Source organism: Solenopsis invicta, chromosome 7, assembly GCF_016802725.1.
Source record: "Solenopsis invicta isolate M01_SB chromosome 7, UNIL_Sinv_3.0, whole genome shotgun sequence".
Taxonomy (NCBI): domain Eukaryota; kingdom Metazoa; phylum Arthropoda; class Insecta; order Hymenoptera; family Formicidae; genus Solenopsis; species Solenopsis invicta.
In genome coordinates, this window is record NC_052670.1 from 5,334,777 (window position 1) to 5,361,066 (window position 26,290).

The following is a 26,290-nucleotide window of genomic DNA, read 5'->3' on the forward strand; positions in this document are numbered from 1 at the left end:
AGTACCTAGCCCTTAATGGTCTAAAAGGTTTCGGTTAGGAAAGCGTTGGGCGTCACTTCAAAGAGTACCTAGCCCTCAATGGTCTAAAAGGTTTCAGTTTTAGGAAAGAAAGAGTTTGGCGTCACTTCAAAGAGTACCTAGCCCTTAATGGTCTAAAAGGTTTCGGTTAGGAAAGCGTTGGGCGTCACTTCAAAGAGTGTAAGTTCAAGATTTACAAAACTGGATGCAAATAATTCTAAGTTTTTGTTCTCCTGGAAAAATTTGACCAGGGATTCGTTACTGAGAAGCGAAATTAAAATTTCACTAGTCACTTCACTATTTAATAACTTCCACTTGTCACTGATTCTATTCTTTAGCACAATTATTCAAAATTCCAAGTTAAATGTAATAATAGTTAATTAAATTCAAATTGCAAGGGTCAGATTCAATACCGATTGTAAAATTCAAATTGATTTGTTGTCTAATATGTCAGATTTCACAAGTAAAATGCACAATACATGTATAGTAAATCAATATTCAAGTCAATGTCACAAATATTTCAAAAGTGTATCTTGTCGAAGCTTTCATAATAATATTTATTTCTTTCATTCATGTAATATATTCTATTAATTTGTTCGACTCATCTCATGATGTAGTTATTATAAAATATTTTATATAGCAAGAGTTATTGTATAATTTATTATCTCATTGCATCCATTTATTTCATTGTATAAACTCAATAGAAAAGGAATATTTTCACTTGAGTTATTATTTAAAAGTTCTGTCAAAATTATTCAGTATAATGAGAATCACACGGTTTCCTAATTATGATAGCTTCAACTCAATTTCAATATGTCATGCACGATTTCAATATTTCATGCACAATTTATAATTCATGCACAATAATAGATTCACAATAAATCAACATGTAGTCAATTTATTTCATTTAAGTTTCAAATCTTCCAAAGTCTGATATTTTATTCTTTAATAAAATGTTTAATTATTATTTTTTAGACACTAGGTATATTAATCATCAAATAAATCGTTGTTAATTATCATGTCAGAAGGTTGGAATCGGATCAGATCAAATAATTGTATTTAATTCTTCAACTCAAAATATTCAAAGTTCTGATTATTTAGAGACACCTTATATAACTTGTTAAATTAGTAACTTCTTTTTGTTTAAATCATTAGCATGTTCAAATGTTGGAGAAATCGGTTGGTAATCAAATTCAAATTATTCATTAATTTATTTCACTTCAAGATTTAGATGTTGATTTATTTGCAGAAATTCGTATATTCGTATATATTAACAAGAGATTATACTCGCCTGTAAGTTTCGGTCGATCTTCGTAACAAAATTAATTTTCAGATCCTCAGTATAGAGGAGTGTATTCAGCAAGACCTCGGTTTTTCAAAATTCTCAGCTGCCGAGGATGTAGTATTCAGACCCACTGTAGTTGTAGTAACGTACACGGGATGCAGGAAAAGAATGGATCGCCGACAAGATTTGCAAAGTTCGATTTAAAAAGTTTTAATGTTTCACTTCGGTTTTACCTATTATTAAAATGTTTCTTAATATTTTAAAATTTTACCAAAAATTATAGTTGTTAGAAATTTATTTTAATGGAAAAAATAAATACGGAAAGATGCATTTCTTTACTTGAAAATTAATGTCTAAAATTAAATTTATTTTTCAAAAAACTAAATTTGTTTAATTATTCTATGCAAAAGTGTGCATACATTTTTTCGCTATTTTATTATAATCTCGTAATATTAAGCGATAATATTCTATGAGACAACGACGATGATGATGACAACGGTGACGGCAACGAGTATCGACGAGAGACGATGCGGACGTCGGGCGAGTTTCAATTTAAAGTTGGACGAACGTGTCGAGATTTCAATGTACAAAATGCGTATGCTAAACTCTTCGCACCCCTCGTAGCGCGCGCTCCCGCTTCTCTCCGTCTTCTCGGGGCTGAGAGCTCCGACAGCCGGGGCCCTTGACGGGCGTCGGTGGACAAGGTCCATGCCGACGTTGCGACGGCAAAAATCAGCAAGTCTGATCAGTGGCGCCAAGTAGAAAGGGGCGCAAGTAGAACGCCGCTTGTTGTAGCATGCCCGCACGCGGGACATTCGTCCCGCGTGCACTTTGAAGTTCGTGCCCCAAAGGACAAATTACTTTTTCGAGGCGGTCACCCGGCCTTGAAACCCTTACAGAGCGCCCTTAGATCCCTTTAATGATCGTGGCTGCCGATCGAAGGTAATGCATATCAATGGACGGGACGGCGAAACAAACGTCCGATACGCCGATAGTTCCTAATGACTTTCTGAATTTTACTTTTTAAAATGTCTTCCTCCGCGTCGCGGCTCGCCTTTTGAGCACACTCGATGATATTATTACCGTGATTCAAAGGCTCAATATAAACTTTATAACGTTGACCGGAGTTACGGGTGCATCTCAATACAGCTTCAAAGGGTATTATTCTTTCGTTGATATACATTTTGTTAGAGAGAGGGAGAGAGAAAAAAGAGAGAGAGAGAGACAGAAACAGAGGCAGTACGGTCTTCATAATAATATACGTAGCTGTTATACATTATGTATTGCTTTGTTATATAATTTTACGATTAAAAGATATTGTTTATAAAATTTTGTTATTATTAATTTGTTAAATATATTATTTTTGTCTTTATAAAAAATGTTGAAGAAACAAGTATTTCTTAAAATTTAAGAAGAACAGCGTAATGTAAAACAAAAATTTGACTTCCCAAGTTTTATATTTATTCATTGCTGACCAATGTATTAAAACAAACGTAAATCTGCCTTTGAAATTTATACGTATATATCGAACATATGTGTGTGTATATTGGGTCGTCTAGAAAGACGAAATAGATCGAAAAAGATGCTCCAATAGCAGGACTCTATCTTAGATCGGCGAGAAGTTTCGCTTCAAGAGTTGGATTACCGCGCGGCTACGGATAGATTTGAAAATTGTGGGGCCCTCAGGGCTCTTGGGGAGGACGGTGTAGCAGGGTAGAGCGTGATTGATTTTGCATACGACACAGATTGGACAGGTTTGAGAAATTGGACTGGCTTTCTGCCTGGTTTAGCCTCTTCGTCTCTCTCTTACTTGTTTCTACGTACTCGTTCTCTCTCTCTAGCCTTCCTTTTCCATCATTTTCCTTCTTTTGCACTATGATACATTCGGACCTTGCGTTCGTGTATGTTACACGTGTGCGTGCATGTAACTCGCATATACTCGCCATATCGCCGCGCCGTGCGTATTTCTACGCGGGTCGAAGAAGGGTTCTTCCTCTCGTATCTCTTCCAGGAAACGTCGAAGGGGATTGGCCTTGAACGAGCGATTTGTGCGATCTTCGAGGATGTATTTATGAGCATTCTAGCCACCCCCGCTTGAACTTTCATATTACGCTTGCCATTTTAGAGAGTCAGTCTTGCGTGTATCAAGTTATTGTATACAATACGCGTATACATTTCTGTTACATTATTTTTTTATTTTTTAGTTATTCTTTTGTTAAATGTTTCTTTTTAATTTGTATAAAATGTTAAATAAGTATTAACAAAAAATATATTTTTGTTAAGGCATTTAATTTTTTTATTAAATCCATTGCAGTAGAATGTAGCTCTACAGGGGGATACTCGACCCTTTCTGTATATTCTACAAACCTTTTCATCACATTATTCACATTACATTAAATATTTTTCGTTTGCCTCGGCGCGGAATAAAAACTATTGCATTGACGAATTTAAATTTTTTACGGTAGATGGAAAATGTGCAAAATACGTGTCTCAAAGTGGTACAACGTGTGATCATGCGGGAAGGCTGAGGAGGGATTGTTGAGCCATCCGGGGTCGCTCTCGTCTGGCGTTATCCGCCGACGTCGGAGTGGATAACAGGCCGAACGATTTATTCTAAACCTTTATCCGGGGGCGCCCTCCAAATTTATGAAAGAAGACGCCCGTTTAACCGACTCGCTCAGTCATCCCTCACCGCGGTGGTGAAGCCACCCTTCCCTCGCCTGTCTTCCACGCCTCTCTCCGTTACTCTCACAGAGCTCCATCCCGTTTCGGTTTCTCCCTCGGCTTGGCTTGGCTCTCCCGCTGTGCTCGCATGTCAGCCCTTTATTTTATACCGAAGCGAGTCAGTCCGATTTGGTCCTAATATTAAAGGGGATGTCTTGGCCTCAGCACGTGATCGGGATGCCAAATCTCTCCGATACGGTCACAATTCCAGTCCTCTTTGAAACGAGCTTCGGACGACTGCGAGTATGCGTCGTGTTTCTCTCCTTAATAGTTATAAAGTTGTGGATATGCAATTGTGGATATATAGTATATATATACATACACACACTTGTATAAATATCCAAAATTATTAAAAGTGATTACGTTTATAAAAAAATCTAATCTCGCATTTGTAAGATATACATTGTATAATTAAGAAAGTAATAACATATTATATGTATAAAAAGAATAAACTCAAAATTAAGATGTATCGTCATGTATAAATAGAAAATGAAATATTTGTCCAGTTTTTACTTCTACACGGCATAATTTATATTTTATCATTGCGTGTTGAATTGTACGTGCTAAATTTGTATATTTTTTTATAAAAAATTGTACTGATCTTACAAAATGACACTTGGTTTACAACATCTGTGTAGCCATCAAAATAATGGATTCGAACGTTGTTATTTGCTGTTTACAAGTGAATTATTCGCTCTTTTAATTTAAAATAGCGTACTTAGGTTCGACTTTAGTCACGACACATCTGTCTTCCCACATTACAAAACTCTTTCTTAATATAATACAAGCAATTAAAGAAATGCTTTGCTTATAAATTAGGATTGACGTTGGAGGAATAATTTCACGTAATTCGTTTCCTTTTGCAGTTATATCTGAGCAAAACACGGCAGGCTGCCTTCTCGGCCGATTTGCAGCAGTCTCTCTCACGAACAGTCAGTCCAACCGCACGCCAGCAAGGTAAGTTTTTACATTACTATTTTTACAGCACGCGAACCATTCTTCCACCCTCTCTCTCTTTTTTTCTCTTCTCATATTTTTGCGACCAAATGAAGAATGATTTATTGCGCAATATCATTCGGCTAGAACGGTCCTAGCCGTTTTTTCATCGCTCTTACGAAACTTTTGGTGCACGTGCAATTTCACTGCTTAATATCCGAACAATCTATTTTCCTTTTTCGTGAGAGGATGCTTCTCGATGGACCAAGGAAATGTTAAAGGTGTAAAGCTTTGAACTTTATTTTATATTTATATGATATAATAACATTCTCTTTTTTTATAAGTTTATAATGCTTGCAAGTTTATAGTATCAAATTAAATTATTAAAAAATAGGCAAGTACTTAAATTGTTGTCAGAATTAAAATTGACTCTACTATAAGAATTAAAAATTTAGAAATGTTCTTTGAAACTTATTTTGTTAAAAAATTATTTGGTTTTCTTTACTGGCTTACGAGCTATACACCTATTTACATAAAAAAATCTTTTTCTCCGTGATATTTAATATTTAATATCTTCTATCAAAAAGAAAGTTTCGAAACGATCGGTATTAGGGTTATCTGTCGTTTATCAATAAATGATCATTTTATGTCTTACAATTTTTATGAATTTGATTGTGACAATAAGAACGATGCTTGAAAGCACTCACGGCACTTTCGCCACATATCGTCCCTCGATAAAGAATGGCATAAATAATTTAATGATTCGGGAAATTGATATGATTGTATTTTCTAAGAATAACGTTCGGCTTCTGGAATTTAAGAACGTAATATGGTATCACGACAATGTTATCAGAGCTTTTGTCCGGAGCAAAAATCGTGTCGAAAGTGATCTCTCATAATAATGGCACTTACTGCAATCGAACTTTCTTCTTTCCCCTTCGTAGAAAATAGTTGTGGACGAGCACGCTGCCGTATATATATCTGGTCGCGATTATAAGCGATCTCAATCACTTACTGTCTGTACATCATGGCTGAATTATCATCAATGCGTTTCCCTTTCTATTCGCATTAGAAAAGACCCGTTGATTTATTCAGAACTTTTGTGTTTTTGCATAGAAAATTTTTCGATTACAATTACGAATAATCACTTCTTTGTTTATTATATTTAAGATTGTTTGAATTACAATTTGTCTCCAATAAGTTAGACTAGATTTACTTAAAAAAATTTGTAACTTTAAAGGAAGATTAGAGTTGAATAAAATATAAATATAAATAAATATATATGTACACGATAAAATCAAGAGCCTAATCTTTCTGATTAAGGCATCGATTTTCGCAATTTCACTTTGCTACTGAATTCCGATCTGCGTTGTCGGAGCCTCAAGAGCCGGTCAAACGCCAAACGGATCTAGCGCTTTCGGAAAGACGAGCGGCGCTCGAGTACTGGAAACAAAAGCCCGGCGTTTCAATTAGACCCTTTATTAGTTAGCGATAATAGGGCCAGCAGCGGTCGGACCGACACTGGCCTGGCCGGATGGCTGGCCTGCGCTTAACTGGAGGTTACGGTGGCTTGTTTGCGCGGATCCGGCTCTCACGATATTAAGGGCTGACTAGGCAGTCTCTCTACCTCCTTGATGTTTAGAATCACCCTTGCCGGTGCTCTCGTGGCCTTTTCCCAAATCCAGACTGGGAGAAAGGCCGTCGGAATCCTCTCGCGCCTTGCCGGACCATGCCGATTGATTTTCTTGCGCTCTGTACAAGTTCACGAGGATAAGCGGAGAAGTCGAGAGACGCGGCTCTCCGACAGCGAACGGGTGGAACGAGGAGGCGCGCAAGAGCGAGGAGAACCGGGGGCGAAGCGGTCGAGCCGGGAGGAGGAATTTGTCGCTGAGGAGAGCAGGTCGCAGCAGTCGCCTGCGGCGAGCCGCAACGATCCTCTCGTCCCGTCTGTCGCACTTTACCACACGATATCAGAGAGTGAAAGAGAGAGAGAGAGAGAGAGAGAGAGAGAGAGAGAGAGAGAGAGAGAGAGAGAGAGAGAGAGAGAGGAGAGAAGGAGAGAGAAAGAGAGAGAACAGCTTGCTACTGCTATTGCTACGGGACCGTTCGAAACTAACTTAGGGCCGCCGAAACTACACTCGCTTCCCGCGCCGCAAAACGAGCGGTACGGCTAACAAGGCGGGCGCACGAAATACATTGGATATTGATTCGCGAGGGAGAGACGACAGGGCGAAGCGTCCTGAAAATATTTCTTGGACATTTAGCGTGGCGATAAATGGCAAATGAGATCCACGCGACCGGTAGTTGCATGTGCTAATGTTATTGCATGGTTCGAAATTAGGACAACAGTGTATGTCGTATGCTTGGATATATCCTCGATATCGTATGGCACACGTCTGTTGTTTCAACTTTCCACGCGGCAGTACGATGTTAATATTAATCTTCAGAATTATAACATTTTTAAATTGCCTTTGATCTAAAAAAAAATCAATTTTTATAATATCGTAATTGCTTCAATTTATTTTCGAAATGATCTGCAGTTGATTGATCGCGATGTTGCGCATTAATGCACATATTGTTATAATAACTAGTGTTCTTCATATTCTCGCGAACGGCTGTCCACGTGGCCTAGCAAATTGCATTTATGTCACGTCGTCTCGATCCATATAGTCCGCAAAATCGGTTTTAGTGTAAACGAGGAAAGCCGGGCTAAGGGTCTCTAGCTGGGTGGGAAGGTGCGGCGGGAGAATGGCTGCGACATCTTGTATTGTCAGATCCCAACGCGACAAATTCATAATTGCGTTAATGCGGGTACGGCGAGGGTTCTTGCCGCAACCACCGCAAGGCGCGCCATGGCGTCTTGCGGCTGTAAGAGAGGACGATATAGCACACAGAAGGGGGCGAGGAGGGTCGAGCGGCGGGTGGCGGTGGAGAGCGGTCCCTTCTGGTACGGGCTCGTTAATCTTCGGAGGATTACGCCAAGGAAGTATCGCCATTGTGCTGGGCGCTCCTCTTCGAGTCGATAATTATTAATTAAATTGGCCGAACGCGCGGGCCACTCCGCGATTTATCGACTTATTGAACGCAATTTTGTGATAATATTGCGTTTTGCAGCAGTGACAAATTTTTTTAACAATTTCCGAATTTATTAACGTGAAAAACACATTTATATATCAATTGTATTAATATGCGTAATGGTGAAGTGTTGGGTGTTCTCGTTTCAGAAACTTTAAATATATAATTATATTTTATTTTTGAATTTTTTCTTTATTTCTCTTTATGCACATAATTCGTATTATGATTATTATAAAAATAATTAAATTTATTATCGTAATGAATTAATCTATAAAAAATTTTTTACTTAATTATCCTACATTTAATCAAATATACGGTCAAATATATAACAAAACGCAGACATTTTTATGATATAATCAGAGAGAAAAAGTTCATTTATATTCCTCATACGTTCCATGCTTAAACCAATAGTCTGGTTATTCTCAATGTCGGAAACGCGTGGAGCGATACTAAATAAAAAGCTGGCCGTGGAAAAGCTCTTGTAGGTGCTTTATTTCAGTTGGCCGTGGACAATTGAATCATCGTCAAATCATAGCGGGAGGGTCATCAAATCTGCACGAACGGGCACGAGAGCGCGACGAGAGAGAAAGGGTTGCACGCCGACCGGTCGGCTCAGAGTCGGTCGGTCGGGGGTAAAAAGGACGGTATTGCGGAGAAGCGGGAGAGAGAACGGCGACGAACGAACGGGCCGAAATAAAACAGTGATATCGAGGCATTTCACGCACGAGCGAGAGCGTTTAGCAGATTCAACGTGCGTGCCGGCACTCCGCCGTTTCCCTGCCGCGGTGAAAACGTCCCTCTCTCGTTTCCCTCCCATCTCGATGGCACTCTCATTCTCTCCATTTCTCTCCCGCTCGCTCCTCTTAGCGCGCTCTTTACCCTTTTCTCTCTTGCTCTATCACCCTCACCACGGGCCTCGCTGAAAAATACTGCTCTCGCTGACACCTGTGGCTTCGACGTTCTACATATGTGCGCACGTAGCACATCGAGTTGCCGTCGTCGACGAGTGGAAGAAACGAAGGACGACGAAATTGATAGTAAATGTCGAAAATCCTCATAAAGTTCGTCGAGTGTAATGAAAAGCATGAGCGAGTGACGTAACTTACTTTAATTGGCGCGACAAGTATTTAATGCGTTTAGAAATGATTATATTATATTATGAGGCATGAAAATTTTGTTTTTGAAAATAGTAGTTTGATGCGTTTTTTGTTCATTAAAAAACACGCGTTGCTGTGAAACAGCTTGGTTCAAAGTCAAAATTTATCGAAACGTTTACAAGAAATTTATTATTGAATATCAAAAATAAAGATAAAGATTGCTATTTCGATTTTTGTAGTAAAATTACGTCCATTAAAGGCTAGATTACTTCTTGGATTTATGTAAATTCCAAAATTGTATAATTGTGAAGGTATTTATCAAGTGACACAAATCTTTTTCGAAGTGCTTTAATATGATATTTATGAGAGAACTTTTTAACATTTACTGTGCTCTACATGCGATTTCTTCTTCTAAATAAAAAAATAAACGTAATATTGATATAGCGTGCAATTGTATTATTGAAATAAAAATTCGTAGCGGCACATATGTGGTTGAATAAATCTATGCATAAAAAATATTTATATTTAATTATTTGTCTTTGAATTCTATTTTAAAAACGCTACAAATTTTTGGACTAGAACAAGATAAAAACAGAATAAGTAAATTTAATTGCTTTAATAGAAATATATTGTGTTGGTATTTCTTTCAAAATTAAGCAAAACAAATTGTTTTAATACTATATGCGAAACGATTCTCATTATAAAGATTTTATAATTAATTCATAATTCATAATTCATAATTCCTCTAATATATTTGTATATATTATACATATTTGACGATAATCTAATGATTGTTTTTAAAAAATGACAAACGTTGCGTTACGCGCGAGTATTTATGCATTTCTATTGACGCTGATAAGGAAGCGAAGACGAATCCGCAACGCCGAACAATTAATCGATACGGTACGTTACGGAATCGCGAATCTACCAGGCTTCGAAAGCGACAAAAGCGCGCGAATAGAGGGGTTGCCTCGTCGCGGGTGACCGACAACGGGTGCGCACACGAGCAACCCCTAACGCGGGCGTGAAATCAGGCGCCGGCCAGGACGTCCGCTCGACTCGGCGGCCGGCGGACAATAAGAATCGATATCTTAATTAACGAACGCCGGTGGGTCCGATGAGCGAACTTCTCGTCGAGCAGAAAGGGGGAGTGAGAAGGGGGTGTGAAGAGAAGGGGAAACGGGGGAACGAACGCAGGGAGATCCGGACCCGCGTATTCGATGGGGTAGCAAGGACGGCGGACGCCTGACCGGAAGCGAGAGTCTGCGGAACCCTGCGGACCTCGTTCTACCGGAAGCGCCATTCACGCGGCCCTCTCGCTCTCGTCCGCCTCTTCGCCGATGCGGTCGTTCGTCGTGGTCGTCGTCGTCGCCGCCGTAGTCGCCGACGCTGATATGTTTCTGAATAAACAATACAACTTCCCCACGGCCGCAACCCTCAAAAAAGTTTGCTCGATGCAGTTGAAAAAATATCCGCGATTCGATGGCGGCGAACTGAATTTTTTTTAGAATATTGTTCGTGCTCGCGACATTCTGGGACATCTCGGCGATTAGTAGAAAAAGATAACGTGAGCTAAATATTTCTCTTAAAAAAAAAAAGATTTGATATTCAAGTATGTTGATAATACTTTGATAACGGATATTTCGACACACAGATGATAAAAAAGAGATTCAATTTAGTGAGCTAAATATTTTTAAAGAGATTTAATATTTATTAAAAATTTTGCTTAAATATTATAATATCTTAACGCATTATGATTGTGAGAAACGTGTTTTCTTTTAGTATGACGAGCGTCTCTCGTCTATGACGAACTGTTCTGGCGGCGCCATATTCCAGGAGATTGAGATATCTCCGAGAACGTCCGGCTCGATTAATATCGCCGCGAAGGAAACGAGCGAGGCTGGGTAAATTAACGAATTGGAGGGCGCCCTTTCCAAGACGCTTTTACCGCGACTGGCTAATCCGATAAAGTGACAGCTTCGCACGAACCTCTTTCTTACGCTGACATTCTACCCAATGGGATATGACACTAAGTATTCTATATTGACTAATAAACCGCTATTCTGTGGTTTCTCCGCTAACGAAGCTTCCTTATTTTCTTTTTGCAACAATACTGTTTGCCGAGTCTTTCTTCGCAATTCACCAATGTATTGCATTGCATTTCCACACAACGTTTTGATCTAAAACGGTCCAATTCTTGAAGTTGTTCGTGCGTAATTCAAATAAGAGATTCACGTAAATTTCCCTTCTCCACCTTCTTCTCGCGATCATCGTTCACACTCTCGGCGTTTCCGCTCCGCTCGCCCGGGAATATCCTGACGCAGGACACAACTGGAGAAACCTCGTCAAGGCCGCATTGGTGGACGCCTCAATCAGGACTCGCTTTGGAACCCAATTTCACGAGAGAGAGACTATTTGCGCGTGCTTTGGCCGGCAGTAGGTTTGACCTCTCGTTAATCACCAAAGGGCCTGAAGCACGAAGGCGAGTCGGACAAGCTGTGTAGTTGACCGCAATGGCTGACCGTTGGCCCGGTGGACAAACCCTTAAGGTTACCGTGGTACAGGACACTACTCTGATATCGCATTTTAGGAAATTCTGGAAGTAGAAGAGTATATTTATTTCTCCATCGGGAAATTCCCGCGATTGCTCGTCATCTGGATGTCAATGGTGAAAAATAATGTTCTTTACGTTGGTAATCTTCAAAACTGCTCGCGTGCATCTACATTGATCGAACTTGTTGGATGAGTCAATATTTGGACTGTAAGCGATACGTTTACCACTGTAAGCGATACGTGCAATGATTTCACGCAGGTTGAGGCATCGCCCCGAGCAGTCCTCGTACACTTGGCTTGTACACGACGCCTAATCGCTGTATTAGCTGGCTTTGTGGTTAAGCTATGCTATTGCCGAATTAGGGGTGATTCGCTTCGAAACACACCCTCCCGCGTTTGTGCCATCTAGGTGAGCATAACGCACGTTTGTATTTGCAACATTAGCCTTGCTAAGTTGCGCGCAATATTTCAGATACTTTACAAAGTTATCGTCTGCCATGTCTTGAATTTTCTACACATTTATTTATGGAAAGATCTGAACGTATTTATCAATACTTCTTAGACTAGAATACATTTATGAGCGTATGGAACTGAAATGTCCATGTTGTCAAATTTGGAACAGTTCTAAAATATAGAACAGGAAAATTGAAGCATTTTTCCGTCTTTATTAAAACTTTCTTCGACTTCTTATATTTTTCTTGTCTTTGGTACGGAAAATTTTTAAGATGGAAAAGTAATGATTAAAATATGGCTATAAATGCATGATTACACATTAGCAAAAATTCGATGTCAAATAAGAAGTAGCTAGCTTTTATACGAATACGTGTTTTACAGGAATAGTAGAATCACGCGAGCAATTGCGATGAAACTTAACGATATATGGTTTTAGGTAGATTTACATAGCTTGCTATACATCGGACCGCCATAGTCTCTTGGCGCATATCGTTTGTTGGTTTTGCGGTGTACCATAACGCTGCCTTCCTCGCAACCTCTTTCCCTCCTCTTGGGAAAAGCGGGTTTTCTGCAGCATCGTTCAGTAAAGGGCTCCTTCCGCCACGCCGCCTTCATATTAGGCACAAATAAAATCTGATCATGACGAGAATCACGAATTTCTATGAAACCACTGTGTTTGTTAGAAAGAAAGAGACTGTTTAACTTAAAAGAATAAAATATCTGCATTTAAAACAAAACATTAAAAATTTTATTTTATTTATAAAAATCTAGATATTTCTAGTAATACTACTTTTAATGACAAATATTTTTTTTCTGTGTGTACATTGTATCTCTTTTTCTATTTATTTTCAAAATATTACCTAACATTGTGAGAAGAAATTAAATTCAAGCTTCCTATTTTAAATAAGTTTCCTATTTTAAAAGATTCAATTGAAAGAAATCTGAAGTTGCAAAACTATTGTTTCGAAAGGTGTCACTATACCTCCGTATTTCTTTTAATTCAAGTTCTTCTTTGATTTCGTCGGTGTCTGCATCAACGCCTTGAAATCATTGCTTGATTACGTTGGATAAAAAGCCCAACAGTCCCCTTCGATGCAGCTTTTGACTTCGGTGTGAGTTCGACCGCAGGATCCACGCAGGAGAGCGAGACAGATGAAGACGGGGAGGTGGTGCAAGAGAGAATAAGCGGAAGCACACCGCGGGGGATAAACAGAGGTGACGTAATTACCGAGATTAATGCGGCCTTGAGCTTTCGGTGGCAACCGAAGCTCCCGGTGCTTGCTTTTATCTCACGAGCTATCATCCGGTCCCGCTTCTCCTTCTCCAAACTTCTGCCCCCTTCGCCTCCGGAAAGTAATTTGAGGACGAGAGGGAACGGTTTTAAATTTTACTTATCCGTGGGACTTAGATTTAGTTGCGTCGCTGACGCCGCGGGCGGCCAACTCCATTTTTGCAAGCGATGTCTGTCACAATTTGAATTCAGCCTTTGCACATAGGTTAGATTTTTCAAAATACTTCTGGTCAATTAAATGCTATCTAAAAGGATGGAAGTATTGTTTGTGTGCCCATTTAAAACTGTTTACGTTAAAATAAAAAAGATACAACAACAAAATTATTCCAAACATAATTAAAGTTATTTGATGATTTACTGTTTGTTTCACACGACAGATGTAATGAAGCAACAATACAAATTGGTAGAGATTTGCGAGTTTTTGCGAGAATCCTTTCTTCTGGACAATAGCCGAGAAGAAGAATTTTCGCTGACATCGCTGACACTCGGCGTGGCTTCCTGCAGCAATTCTCTGGGCGTCACGAGATTTTCCGTAGACGACGCCCATAGTGGCGGTCGGGTGTCGAGATTTCTCCGTCTCTCTTTGCAGGCAATCTGAAGAAAGAGAAAGCAAGAGAGAGAGAGAGAGAGAGAGAGAGAGAGAGAGAGAGAGAGAGAGTGATGGGGCGAGAGTGAGGGCAGAGGAGTTCTTCCTTTCACCAAAAACACCGGGTGCGGCTGCTCTTCCTCCCGCACTTCATAGAAGAGAGCCACTATTCACGTCGCCTCACCGGCACCCCTTTCTTTCCAACCCTCACTACCTCTCGCCGTCGTAGTTCGCGTTGTCGTCGTCGTACACCGTCGGGGTACGCCGTTGCCTGCTCGAGACAATGATATCGCAGGAAAAGAGGAGAGCGTCTCGGCCCGCTTTACAACTCCCGGCGGGGCCGACGTTACCGGGGCGAAATTAATATCATAAATAATATCGTAAAAAAAATACAGCCCGCAGCGCCCGCCGCCGTCACGCCGGCGTTACCGCGAAACGTTTCTCTCGCGTCTTGATAAAGGAAACGAGAGGAGCGGTTAAAAGAAAGAGAAAGAGAGAGAGGAAGAAAGTGAGAGAGGAGAGGTAAACTAAGAAAGGGAGAGTGAGAGAGGAAGAAAAGGGATCCGCGAGAAGGCGTCTCCTTCTTAGGGGAAGTCGAAGTGCCAGTAAGATCTCGGATTAAGCCGAGCAACGTACCAAGCGCTTTCCCAGAGCACATAATCTTGAAATGCGACAGCTTTATTTTGAGAGAATTTGAATTCATTTTTATGCCACTTTTAGTCGTAGGATATGGCGTGTCTCGAAAAGGAAACATCCCTTACCACTGTACTGTTATCATATTAAAAATAATTAATCTATTAAGCAACAATCTTGAGATATTCAGTAATATAAAAATAAATCGTTATTATTTACTTTTCGGTGGGAACATTAAAATAAAATATAATCAACATATACAATTACTTAATATTTATTGTGTGTTGCTTATAGAATATATATTAAACATTTAAAAAGGACGTCTTTGTTTAAAAAATAGCTAGTGACGGTTTAATGACACCGTCATTAAATCGCGCTATTTTTCACATGAATGATCTAATGTAATTGTAACGTAATTACTATCAGGAGTTGCTACATCCGTTGTATCAATTTCACGCTTCATAATTCTCGATCGTTCGTATTATGCATCGTTTGCTACGCATAGCATTAGGACTCGTCTTCTTCCGCCTCTCTCATCCATTTCCTCCTTCGTGAAGCTCCTAACTAACAAAAGCTCCGTATATCCTGCTCGTGCTCGGGACGACAACTGGCTGCGATACACGGCGACGGGTATATATCGTCAGCGCGTGTTACGGTCGTAGCCACCCTTCTCCTCGCTCATGTGGCTTGATGTTTCTCGCCGAACAGCAATATAATCACCCTGATGGCACAAAGCGGCCACCCCTACGGCGGCAGCTTCGCCGCGCCTTCCGCGCCATCAAACGCTGATGATACAGACGATACGACGTATGTATACGCGACGACGCTAATTCGCGTCATTGTCACCATTTCTTGCACGAGACTAGGCGAAGCCACAGGTAGCTGAGACACTCTTGCACGTTTGCGCTGCTGCCGTCGTCGTTTGTCGAAGACAAGCGTGAAATATTGTCTAGCTACACTGACAATCGAGTTTCTAGTCGATCATACTTGAGGTATTGTTCTACTAAAGACGAAAATGGATTTTAGATCACGATAAAGAGTGAAGTGATGTACATACATTCTAAATAATTATTTTTGGATTTTGGATTAGAGAATACAGTTATTAATTAACTGACTAACAAGAGAACCATATCTATTTATTTAGAATTACATTGAACAAATATAATTTTTTACATAAATTTACATCTTATCTCATTTCTCGTTAACCTTAATAATAATTTTTGCAAATTTAGATACATTTTTTCTTCTTAGCGCGTTATCGTGTATACATAATTGTTTAAGACACATTTTTCCACACGATTTAATATTGTTAACAAACATTTGACTCGCGAATCTTGAAGAATTCATCGTTAGGTGAAGATTAATAGTGACGTCTTTCGAAGGAATAGCCGCTCATTAAGATTCTGGTTGTTTGCCAGGATGTTGGACTTCGAAGATCTCTTCCGTGGGTAATTGCATCCTCAAAGGGTTAGTCATTCAGGAGTGTAGCCCGCGGCAAACCTAAGAACCTTAAATCTCTCGAGAGCATCGCGCCTTTTCGTCTTCTCGGGGGAGAGACGTCTTTTCCTCGAGAAGTAGGGTTGCCGTCTAATGGAATTAAAACTAAGCCTACAGATAGCGAAAGTGCCAGCCGTTTATCACGATAAGTATCTCGTTAGGTATCACTGTACCTGTTGACGGATGTGCATTTTGTCGTCAGGTATTTATCAAAATTTTCCCATCTTAAATGTCGCATCTTTGATTGATTCCATTTACTCGATTGATTCGTATATTATTGCAGTTGGAAAAACGAAATATTCTTCACTTGCCATTAAATCTGTGTTGCTTTTTACTTTTCGCGGGATTAACTTTTTCCTCGGGATTCACTCAGGCAATTCGGTTGAATATATGAACGATCATTGCATCTGGAATAAATGGGTCAGAAACTATCGGCGCGCGCTTCCAAGTCATCTAACACGTTGCCAGATTAAATTGGCCTTGGCCACGAAAAATTTTCTACGTAATACAGTTGCTAATACTTTTTTCTCTTTTCACATATATAACGATTTGTTACCTAAAAATGATTTATAAGTTTTTTTAAAGCACGTATAAAGAAAAATAAAAGAAAATACAAATGAAAGTTCTACAAGAGTTAAAAGAATAGATGATAGGGCAATGAAACGAGTCGAATAGCTTTTTCAATTTCATGAAAACTGTTTTTAATTTGAATCTGGTGCGGTAACTTCATCAGAAATCTTCATTGTCCCTCGGATAGCACAATAATTGCTACCTTGAAAGTGGCACGAGGCATTCAGAGAATATTGAGAATACAGCGTTTTATTTTTAACCATCCGCGGCTTCAGGCGTCTTGCTGGGACCTTAGTAGCATCGTAAACCGTGAGTACATAAACGAACTCAGTCAATAACCGGCGGCATGGAATCTCCCACGGGCAGGACTTTACTACAATTCACATTTTCATGGTGGAGGTTCACGGTTTATTAAAGGGAAAAAAGACTTTGACGTTTGTACTTTGTGAATGGTTGTTTTTCTTACAAGGTGCAGCACATTTGAAAATGCGTTTGCGTACTGATGGTGAATGTAAAGCTTTAGTTTGTTAAATTATAATTAAAACAAGAGTGAAAGGAAAGATTTTTATAAATTGAACAAAAGTTTAAAATACGGCGATTGTAGTGCACCAGACATTGAGCCGTAAAATTTTTATCGTGATTTTTTATTATTTATTTATTATAGAAATGTTAGTCTTACTACGCATTGAATAATCTTGAAAAATTCCGTAAAGGGCTCTTTTCAACGTTGACACATTTACACGATATGAATGAAATTAAAATTATTTTTTTATTCCTTCGTCCTAATGGATACGCCGTCCGAAAGCAAATCTGCGTTAGAAACCGCCGTGGGACACGATTAATTATGCCGGTGAAGTTGACCCTTGTCTTCGCATATCCCACATTTTATTGCCTTCTACGGGCTGTCGCACGCGGTCGCGCTTAGGAGACCCGACAGTTTCGGTAGTACCGAAACGGTAATGCGCGAATACCGGGAATTCAGGAAGGTACTCGGGTCCCTCGGCTGGATCTTGGTGGCGAATTTGCGCGCCATAGAATTCGCGAGCTATTCGTGGAGCGCGAATTTTCCTCGATAGGTCGCTAGGTTGGCCGGTACATCCGGCTAGGATAGCGAGAGATAACTGGGCCGGCACCGAGAGACCGGGATGAATAATGAAGTGAGTCGCGCCTCGCCCGGAAGGCCAGAGATTCACCCGGGCCCGGTCTAGACCCCCCGAGATTAGCTCTGAGTTATGGCGTTAAGATCACATCTAATTGTATCAGTTCGGGCCACCCGAACCAGCCTCTATCTACCTATCCATCTGTACCGGCCCGCGCGCCACTATAACCTGCTTACTCGGCCCTCCTTCCGCGTCTCTTCCGCGCCATTGACCGGGACCTTAAACGCCGGCCGACCATCGATTTGCTTAATCTTGCGCTTTGCGAGGACTTTACTAACTCGCGACTCCCTCTCCCCCGTTCGACGACTTCGCTCGACGCGATTTAGTAGGATTCGTGCTCTCGCCTTGGTTACTTATCAGGAAGATTCTCTTTCCGGAGATGGGAGGAGGGGGATCTCTCGCTTCTAATCTTTTAGTGTTTGTATTATTAATTGAATTTTTATGTCTACTCCGGGTATAAGTTTCGAGTCGCACGTTGGAGATGAACATCATCGGGTTATATCAGATACACGGACATTGGACTTTGTAAATCGTAGCGAGCGTATACGCGAATATGATACGCTATTTGTTAAGAGGATGCGTCTTTATACGATCGTATTTCGCGGTTCACCGACAAAATAGGGAAGTCCTTAGACATTTCTGATCCTCCTTTCTTCTGGCTAAATACCTAACGTCGCTCCGGGTTATCTCCTGGCAGGAGAGTGTTAGGAGAGGAAGCAACGAGCAGAGAGAGTGAGAGAGAACACGAGTCTATAATGGTTTCCTTGAGGCTCATTCGCGTCCTAGGACAGGGTCGTCTACCTCGCATATAGTTTCCCCATCGGTTCGAACACCTACAGGGTGTACCGATTATTTTATCCCTAAAATTCAAATATCTATTGTCAATTATTTAACTGCTAAAATGTAGAAATCAAGGATCATGATCGCTAGAAAGTTGCCATGTTAAAATGAAAAGTATAGTTTTATCTACAATCTTAGTTAACAACAGTCTTAATTCAAAAAGATACTTGTATAATTTAGAATTCTCTAATTTGTCAAAAATATTTGTTTAGAAAATATACGTTTATAATTATCTTTTGAAGTAATATTATGGACGTTTGCATCTTCTTGAAACGTTTATTCGATGAATATAGCAGGTTTAATCACTTCTAAGGTGCCGACTTTGTGCCGGCATACCACGTTGCTTTCGAGTCACCTGATAAGAGCGGTTGGGCCAGGAATATTAGTAAGTTTGCGCGAAGGAGGTGAGGACTAGAAGAGGACTAGCGCGACTAGCAGAGAGGCATTAGAGGTTGGGGATGATCACTGAGTGCACGGCACTAATCAAGACGCATGATTATAGGCCCCAGAGAACCCTCGAGTACCAGACTACCGTCATTCCTAGCCGAGGAGGAGCTCCCGGTGCGTTTTCCATGCGTTCATTGTCGTTGAGCTGCAGATTACAAGCCGTTGCTTTTTGACGCGTTATCGTATTCTTCTTGCATTCTAATCATCTAATACCTTTCTGCGTGAAAGGCGTATCGGATACGCGCGTTATTGTTAGTCAGTGAAATTAGTAGATGCTGATTAGAACTGAAGATCGTGCCTGAATTATAGCGGTTGCAGTTGAGCAGCGCTTATTATTAACACTCTTGGCGAACGTCCTTCTCCCTCAACGATAAACGTTAATAGTACAGCACTAATAAACAGTGGATACATTAAATCGTGTGTAATCTCGTTAATGGATCGTTACTCGTCGCTCGATCAATCGTTAAGCACTGTTGGTGTAATTGCAACCATCGGTATCAAACTGTCGGTGCTGCGTTTCACGGTTATTGTATCGTTGTCGAATAGTCCTCCTAATCGATCGCACCGTCCTTTTAGTGCCGCTTAACCATTTCCAAGAGTGACAATTTGTAGCGAGCTGCGTCTTGCGTATAATCAATACCTTTCCTGTTTCTGACTGCTATACGTAGGTGCTTCAAACGCACGCGCTTATAATGCGTATAAAGTACAATTAAAATTCAATTAAAGTTTAATCGGAAACAATTGTAGTACGTAAATGTTAATTGTCTTCTTACAATAGTGCAATTCATATTCCTAAATTCTTGAATCTTTGATCGTCTATGTTTCAAGAATAATTAATGATGTGCCGGTGAAGGATTTTGTATTTCAAAGAATAATAAAGCTTAAATTTTATTTTTGCATTGACGCTGCGATTTATCCTATTATTATTTGAACGATCGGCGCCACTTTGGTTAGTTCAGCGTTAGATCAGAGACGACTGTCGAAGCAATTAGGATCCTCCTCGCGATTCTCCTCTGGGAGGTAGTGCTCCTGTTGATCCGGTCGTAGCGCCAGAGGAAATTTCCCGACCTACGGTTCTATTTGAGGTTGCGCTAAGCAAGTTAGCACAACCCCAACGTATCGCGTTAAATTATGCTCAGAAGCGCTGTGGCTGCCGCGGATATGTGCGTACACGCGGGCGCGCACGCACGTAATCACGGTAAGCGGCGCGCATTTGCCGGGGAAACCGCGTCTCAGGAAGCCCACGGTGTTGTCACGCGACGGCCTGCGTCGGGCCCCGGGAAAAGGGAAATCATCCGTCTCCATTTTCTTCAGCTGTCGGATCACGCGGCGACGTCCCGAACGTCACGCCGCGGTAGGGCGTGAAGAGAGGCACGCGGCGAACGTGGACGGTGAAAATATACCTTATAAAGTAGATGTTATCCTACAAAGTTGCATGCCAGAATCGCAGCGATATGCTCAGTCGGTCGACATCGAGAACGTTCCGTGCTATTTTCACATCTGCGCACGGCAGAAAAAAAATACAAATAAAAAATGTAATTTACCGGTAGAAAGCATGTGCGATAAAATTAAATGCGCAACGAATTTATAACAAAATCTATGCATTTCGGACGATAATAGTAGATAATTAACAAAATACTATGATTACTTTGTGCGGCTTGTTTAATTACATCAAAGATGATATTCTCAGTGTTCTGATCCGTAACCCTTGGTTGTCTGTGCGTAGACAGCATTGCTTTATATACCGAAATCGGATTCTCAATGGACAGTCGATCTCGAGGCACGCGCCGACCGATCTATTCGCAAAGTTTCCGATTGCGCGGCACAAAGAAGTTTGCGAATAGTTGTCGGGCTGCATCAGATGGTGTACAAAGGAGGAATCCGACGTTTGTAGACGGAGAAAGAAGGAGAAAGCTGAGGGTAATGAAGGGACAAAGGACGGATACGGAGAGATAGAATCTGCTAGGAAACCTAGCTGGTTCGTTAATCTTAAGAGCGTCGAATTCGCGATTTCGAGCAATCGCATGCCATAGCGATCCCTACGCACATATAGAGCAAAGGGTCAAGCAAGATTGGTCCTTTTCATTGTAACGGGATAAAGGGATGGAATTGAATTCACTTAGATGAACGATTTTATTCAATGAGAACTTTGTCTACTGGAAATTAATATTTATATTCATATATCTATATAAATTTATACAGATATATGAATATTAATTTCCAATAAACGAACTTCTCAGTGAATAAATTTATATATTTATATATCTGTATAAATATTAATTAAATTTATAATAGCAAGTTATTACAAAATCAATTCTTTTAATTTTTGTTATTAAAATCTTATTTTTTTATTAAGTAAATTAGAAAATTAAATTATTAAAAAATTAAATTAATATGCGTTCTCATTAAAGCAAGGTATAACGTTTGTTGCTAAAATCAATTAATTTTACTATAGAAATGATATATCGTCTAGATGAAAGTAGTTAAAAGAATTAAACTAAAGTAAAATTTTTTTACATTCACCGAACTAAATAGATGTGAGATTTCAACCATCACACATTATTCGTTATAATATTTAAAATATACATTTTAAGATCGATGATCGAGAGATTATAATAACATTTTGTTCCTGAATACTCGATGCACTTTAAGACGTCAGACTCGCGATTGATCCTACAAATAAGAAGGAGTTGGCAGACTTCCGAGGTTAAAGAGCATTCATCACACCCTCCGGTCTCTGTCGGAGACATTTTCCATCCCGAAATCCATTGAAAGTTCTCTCGCATCGGGATAGCTGCCCGAAGAGTGTACAAAGTAACGTCATACTGTAGAGTCGAGGGGTGGCTCTGGCGCGCGTACGTGTGTTTGCTTTTATTTAAATTGTAAGTTAGATGCCATTCGGGATGAGGTGGTGCGCGACGAGGCTTTTAGTGAATGGGAAGAAATGTTTGCGCTAAATGATTCGACCCCATATGGAAATGAAATCTGCGGCAGTCATCGGTCCGCACGACCGATCTTCAAAGTATCTGCTAAAGTCTTCGCGACTCCAAGTTTTTTAGGACAAGGCAGAAGGCATTTTACGTATGTATGAAGGCGAACGGAAACGGAATATACTCTATGCTTTTAAGCACGAGTTTAAAGTACGCGATTATTACCAAAATTGAAGTTGTCACATATTTTGTAAGGTTTTCCAGATAGGTGATAGAGAGAAATTCACAAGTTTTTATTTCGAACGACAATCACGCGAGAAAAATCATAGAACGTCGTTGAAGAAGTTTACTATTTAATGAATACATCCTATAAATATTCTAACAGTCGTGAAATAAATCGATGGAAGCTTTTCATAAATATTAGATTAAATCGCATGAATTATGGTAACAAATAGATATTTATAGTGGACTTTTGAAACATCAATCGCCACCGATCTCCGTTGTCGCCACCTCTCGCGCTGAGAAAGTTGCTAATGCGAAGCCACACACAGGGATTGTGCACTGTTTCGTCGGAAGCCGGGACGCAGGGACAGGAACCGCGCCCGGATTTGCATACTCGTCAGCTGTGCTTCCTTCAACTTTTCCTGCGGCACACCCTCCGTGGAACTCCGCGCGAACTCGGTGGTGCGGGTATGCACTCACGTCGGATAGAGCCACAGAGGAGAAGGGAGCGGGGGAGAGAGGGTGTAGGTGTCGGGGACAGCCGTGTATTTCTAGTCCCGATTCATAATTGCAAATTTCCTTCGCCTTATTTATGCAGCCCGGGCTCATACCGAGCCCCGGCTCGGCTTGCAGATTCGCTAATACGGGTCTGTCTACCTCGAACTCCTCCGACTCAGAGACTCGGAAGACAAAGTCGGAAAATATGATGTATTTTTCTGCAACGGTTCTGCGCGAATTTCCATCGTGAGCGAAAAATTTTGATAGATATTAGAAAAAAAGATTAGTCAAGATGAGAGAGACGCACATGTTTTATTATTATAAAATAAATTTCATAAATCAATTAGTAATAGAAATTATTTTACTAAATTTATCTTGTAGGAATAAGACTACTAACTTGCTATTTTTGCAGTCTTGATAGGCCCATCACAGATTAATGTTACGTATTAATGCTAATTAAATATGAAGTTTGATGAAAGAACTTGTAACTGAAATGTAATGAGTAATATCATTAACATCTCTAACTAGCCGATTAATCAAGTACTTATTATTATGTGTGTCCAATATATTTCCGAATTAATGTCACGGATCGGAAAGTTCTTGTGACTCGTGTACGTAATATCACTTTTATCGTACAACGTGTAATGGCTTGTACCGATCCATCGTCACCTAAGGAAAGGCAGCGTGTCACCCGATGGTTTTACAAAGTGGCATCGAGAAGAGATTAGCAGCCCTTCTGCGTTCCGCACCTCTCCCCTAGTCACATATCGAGTTATGAGAATCTCTTTCACGAGTGTTGCACGTGGGGTAGTCGGCTCACGTGTTCGCGGGCCATACATTTTCACTTTGGCGCACGTGTCGTCACCTTCGTCGTCTTCTTGCAGCCGTTGTCGATGTCGACGTCGATTCGAAGTAAGGGAGAGGTGGGGATCTTGGCCTCGGCGAAGGGAAAGAATAAGGCCTCTCTCGCCTGTTCGATACAAAAGCTCTTCTCGGCGTGCGTGCAGAAAGAAGAAATGGAGATACGATGATGCGTTCCGTTATGCATTATGCATACGCAAAAGAGGAGGCCGCGCGCTAACTGAAAACCGATTTCTACTACCGTGGATTCGGGAATGGTCTTTCCCCGCTTACAGAGGTGCGCCTTATTGTAAAATAATCAATTTGTTTACACGTAAAATAAAGAAATAAACGCTGAAGAAGAACGTGAAAAAATCCTTATTACTCATATCATGGACAATACAGAAGAGAATGCTAATTGACGTGCAAAAGTAATAAGACAACATTTTTGACTTTAGATAATTCTGCTATTTTCTATATTCGATTATTTTTTGTGAAGAATTTCTAATGCATAGGGATTTTTAAAATTTCAACGGACCTTATCAAAGTTTATCAAAGTTACAACAGTTGTTACAGCAATTGCCAACAATCACTCGGCTGTTGTTAATTTGCGCTCCTGAATTAACTTTGGAACCATTTGCGTGAAATCATATACTCAGCGAGAGCATGGCTTCCTCTGAAGCGGAAATGCGATTCTCTGCGGGTAATGCATAATACAGGAGAATCGAGGGTACGCTCTTGTAGCGCACGCCCGAAGAATGTTAAAATTCCTACGGAATGGCGTTGAGCAACCTCGCTCAAATGTCGCTTTAGCATCGGGACACTACCGCGCCAGAGATTTGAACGAGCGATTTCGTCGTTTATTTTGAAATATTTATCGAGCACTCCTCCTTACCATCAAATAAACGAGACGCTGGGAAAATGATTGAATTTAATAAAAATTCGTGAGAGATTATCCCAATTTTTTGCTCGCTATTTCTAAATTATTTCTACAGATTAGTTGCAATTGATTCCGACTTTAAATTACATAATTGTAACATAATTGTAGTTACAATTTAGACAAATTATTTGTAATGACCGTTTTGGGAATGAAGTTATGGCAAAGCTAGCGTTGCATACCCTTTATAGTTATAGGAAATGCGAAAGTTGTGGCTCTTTATATCTCGTTACTGACGGCAGTTTGTTCGCGTAATCACGTTTGTTTTATGGGCCGTTATGTAGGCAGATACTTTAACTAATTGTATAATTGCTTCCAAGCCGGTCTCTCTCTCTCACGACGGTGGCGGCGTCGCGTCGCCACCACGTCGTTTCCTGTTCCCGTCCGCTTTTTATACTACAGAAGGGGACGGCAAGGATCGTATCCGTAAACACGAGCTTCGTCCACATCCGTCCTCGCTTAATTGCACGGTGTTTAATTAGCAAGATGCCGACAAAACGGGCGCAAATGACCATAAAGCCTGAAGTTCTTGTGACAACCAATTTTTTTTTCGAATATTACTTCTGTCACATAAAATAGCAAAATGTTTTAATTTTTCTTCACACATCCAACGCGTTAATATAGAGTTGCTTTTAAAGTCGTTCTTGGAGCCACGAATTTCTGGGTGTTCTCCAATACACTCGGTAGGATCTTAGGATTGTTCCATCCCTTGAGACAGACTGAGGGCTCGCCGGCTTCGTCAAATATTTGCCCAATCACCGCGAAGACGTTTTGGTAACTCAACTGCCATGGATCGTTCTTCTTGGTTGTCTTATTTCTCATCTGCCAAACTGCCAGTAACTTTTTGTATGAAAAACCGACATATCAATACAAAGTAGATTTATATCTACACCTAATACAAAGTGAGTTTGCAAATGTAAAACAATAAATTTAATAGTTTTATATGAAATAACTTAATGGATACTATTTGAGCGTCACATTGGGCATTAAAACAAGACATCGTGAGATACATTTGCGTTGCATTATATGTAACAGATTAAAATAGTTGACGTCAACCGACGTCTGATTGAAATAAATTAATGGATGTTTGTCGGCCATTGTTAGAGTTACTTTACGACGAGGTTCATGAGTCGCCGAGCAAAAAGAAGGACGAAGGTCTAAAGAGCAAGCGACATTCCGCCGGAGCTGCTCGCTTAATCAGAGCGAAGGTTTTTAGAGCCCCTTAAATCACGTAACGCGAGACGTCGCACGGGGTGAGAGGGTGGTGGCGGCCAGATTGAAGGTCGGTCGCGGTCTCGACGGGTGGGAATTAGCCCGGCTGAATTGATCAAAGCTGTTTAAACGCGGTCTCTTATTAAAGAAATCCATAATCGCCCTGCCGCCTGTAAAGCGGCATCCCCGCCCCGTACCGACTGCGAAAAACCAAACCAGAGTTTCCACTCCCTTAACTCCCAATCCCTTCGTTCTGTCACTCCGTCTTTTTGCGAATGCTCCATGCTGACGAAAAGGCGGGGAAAAGGCAAATGATAAAGCTACTTAGAAGCTAATTGCACGATGCGGGTTTGCAGATATTACGGAGATCTTGCTTTGAGATGAGAAGGAAAAATTATCAGAAGTAAGCTTTGACTTTAGCTACAGAAGAAATATTCAGCTTTGATTTTATCTTATTTATTTTAGTATTTAGATATTTAGAAACGG

General features: G+C 40.4%; 1 protein-coding gene across 22 annotated transcripts in view; it reads left to right on the forward strand.

Moving 5' to 3' along the window:
* Positions 1-26,290, forward strand: part of LOC105205448 (flocculation protein FLO11) — a 334,932-nt gene that overhangs the window by 214,924 nt on the left and 93,718 nt on the right. For all 22 annotated transcript variants that reach the window (XM_039451523.1, XM_039451525.1, XM_039451524.1 and 19 more), the window contains one exon: positions 4,894-4,984. In XM_039451523.1, coding sequence (XP_039307457.1) covers positions 4,894-4,984 — 91 coding nt within the window. The remainder of the gene's footprint in view (positions 1-4,893; positions 4,985-26,290) is intronic.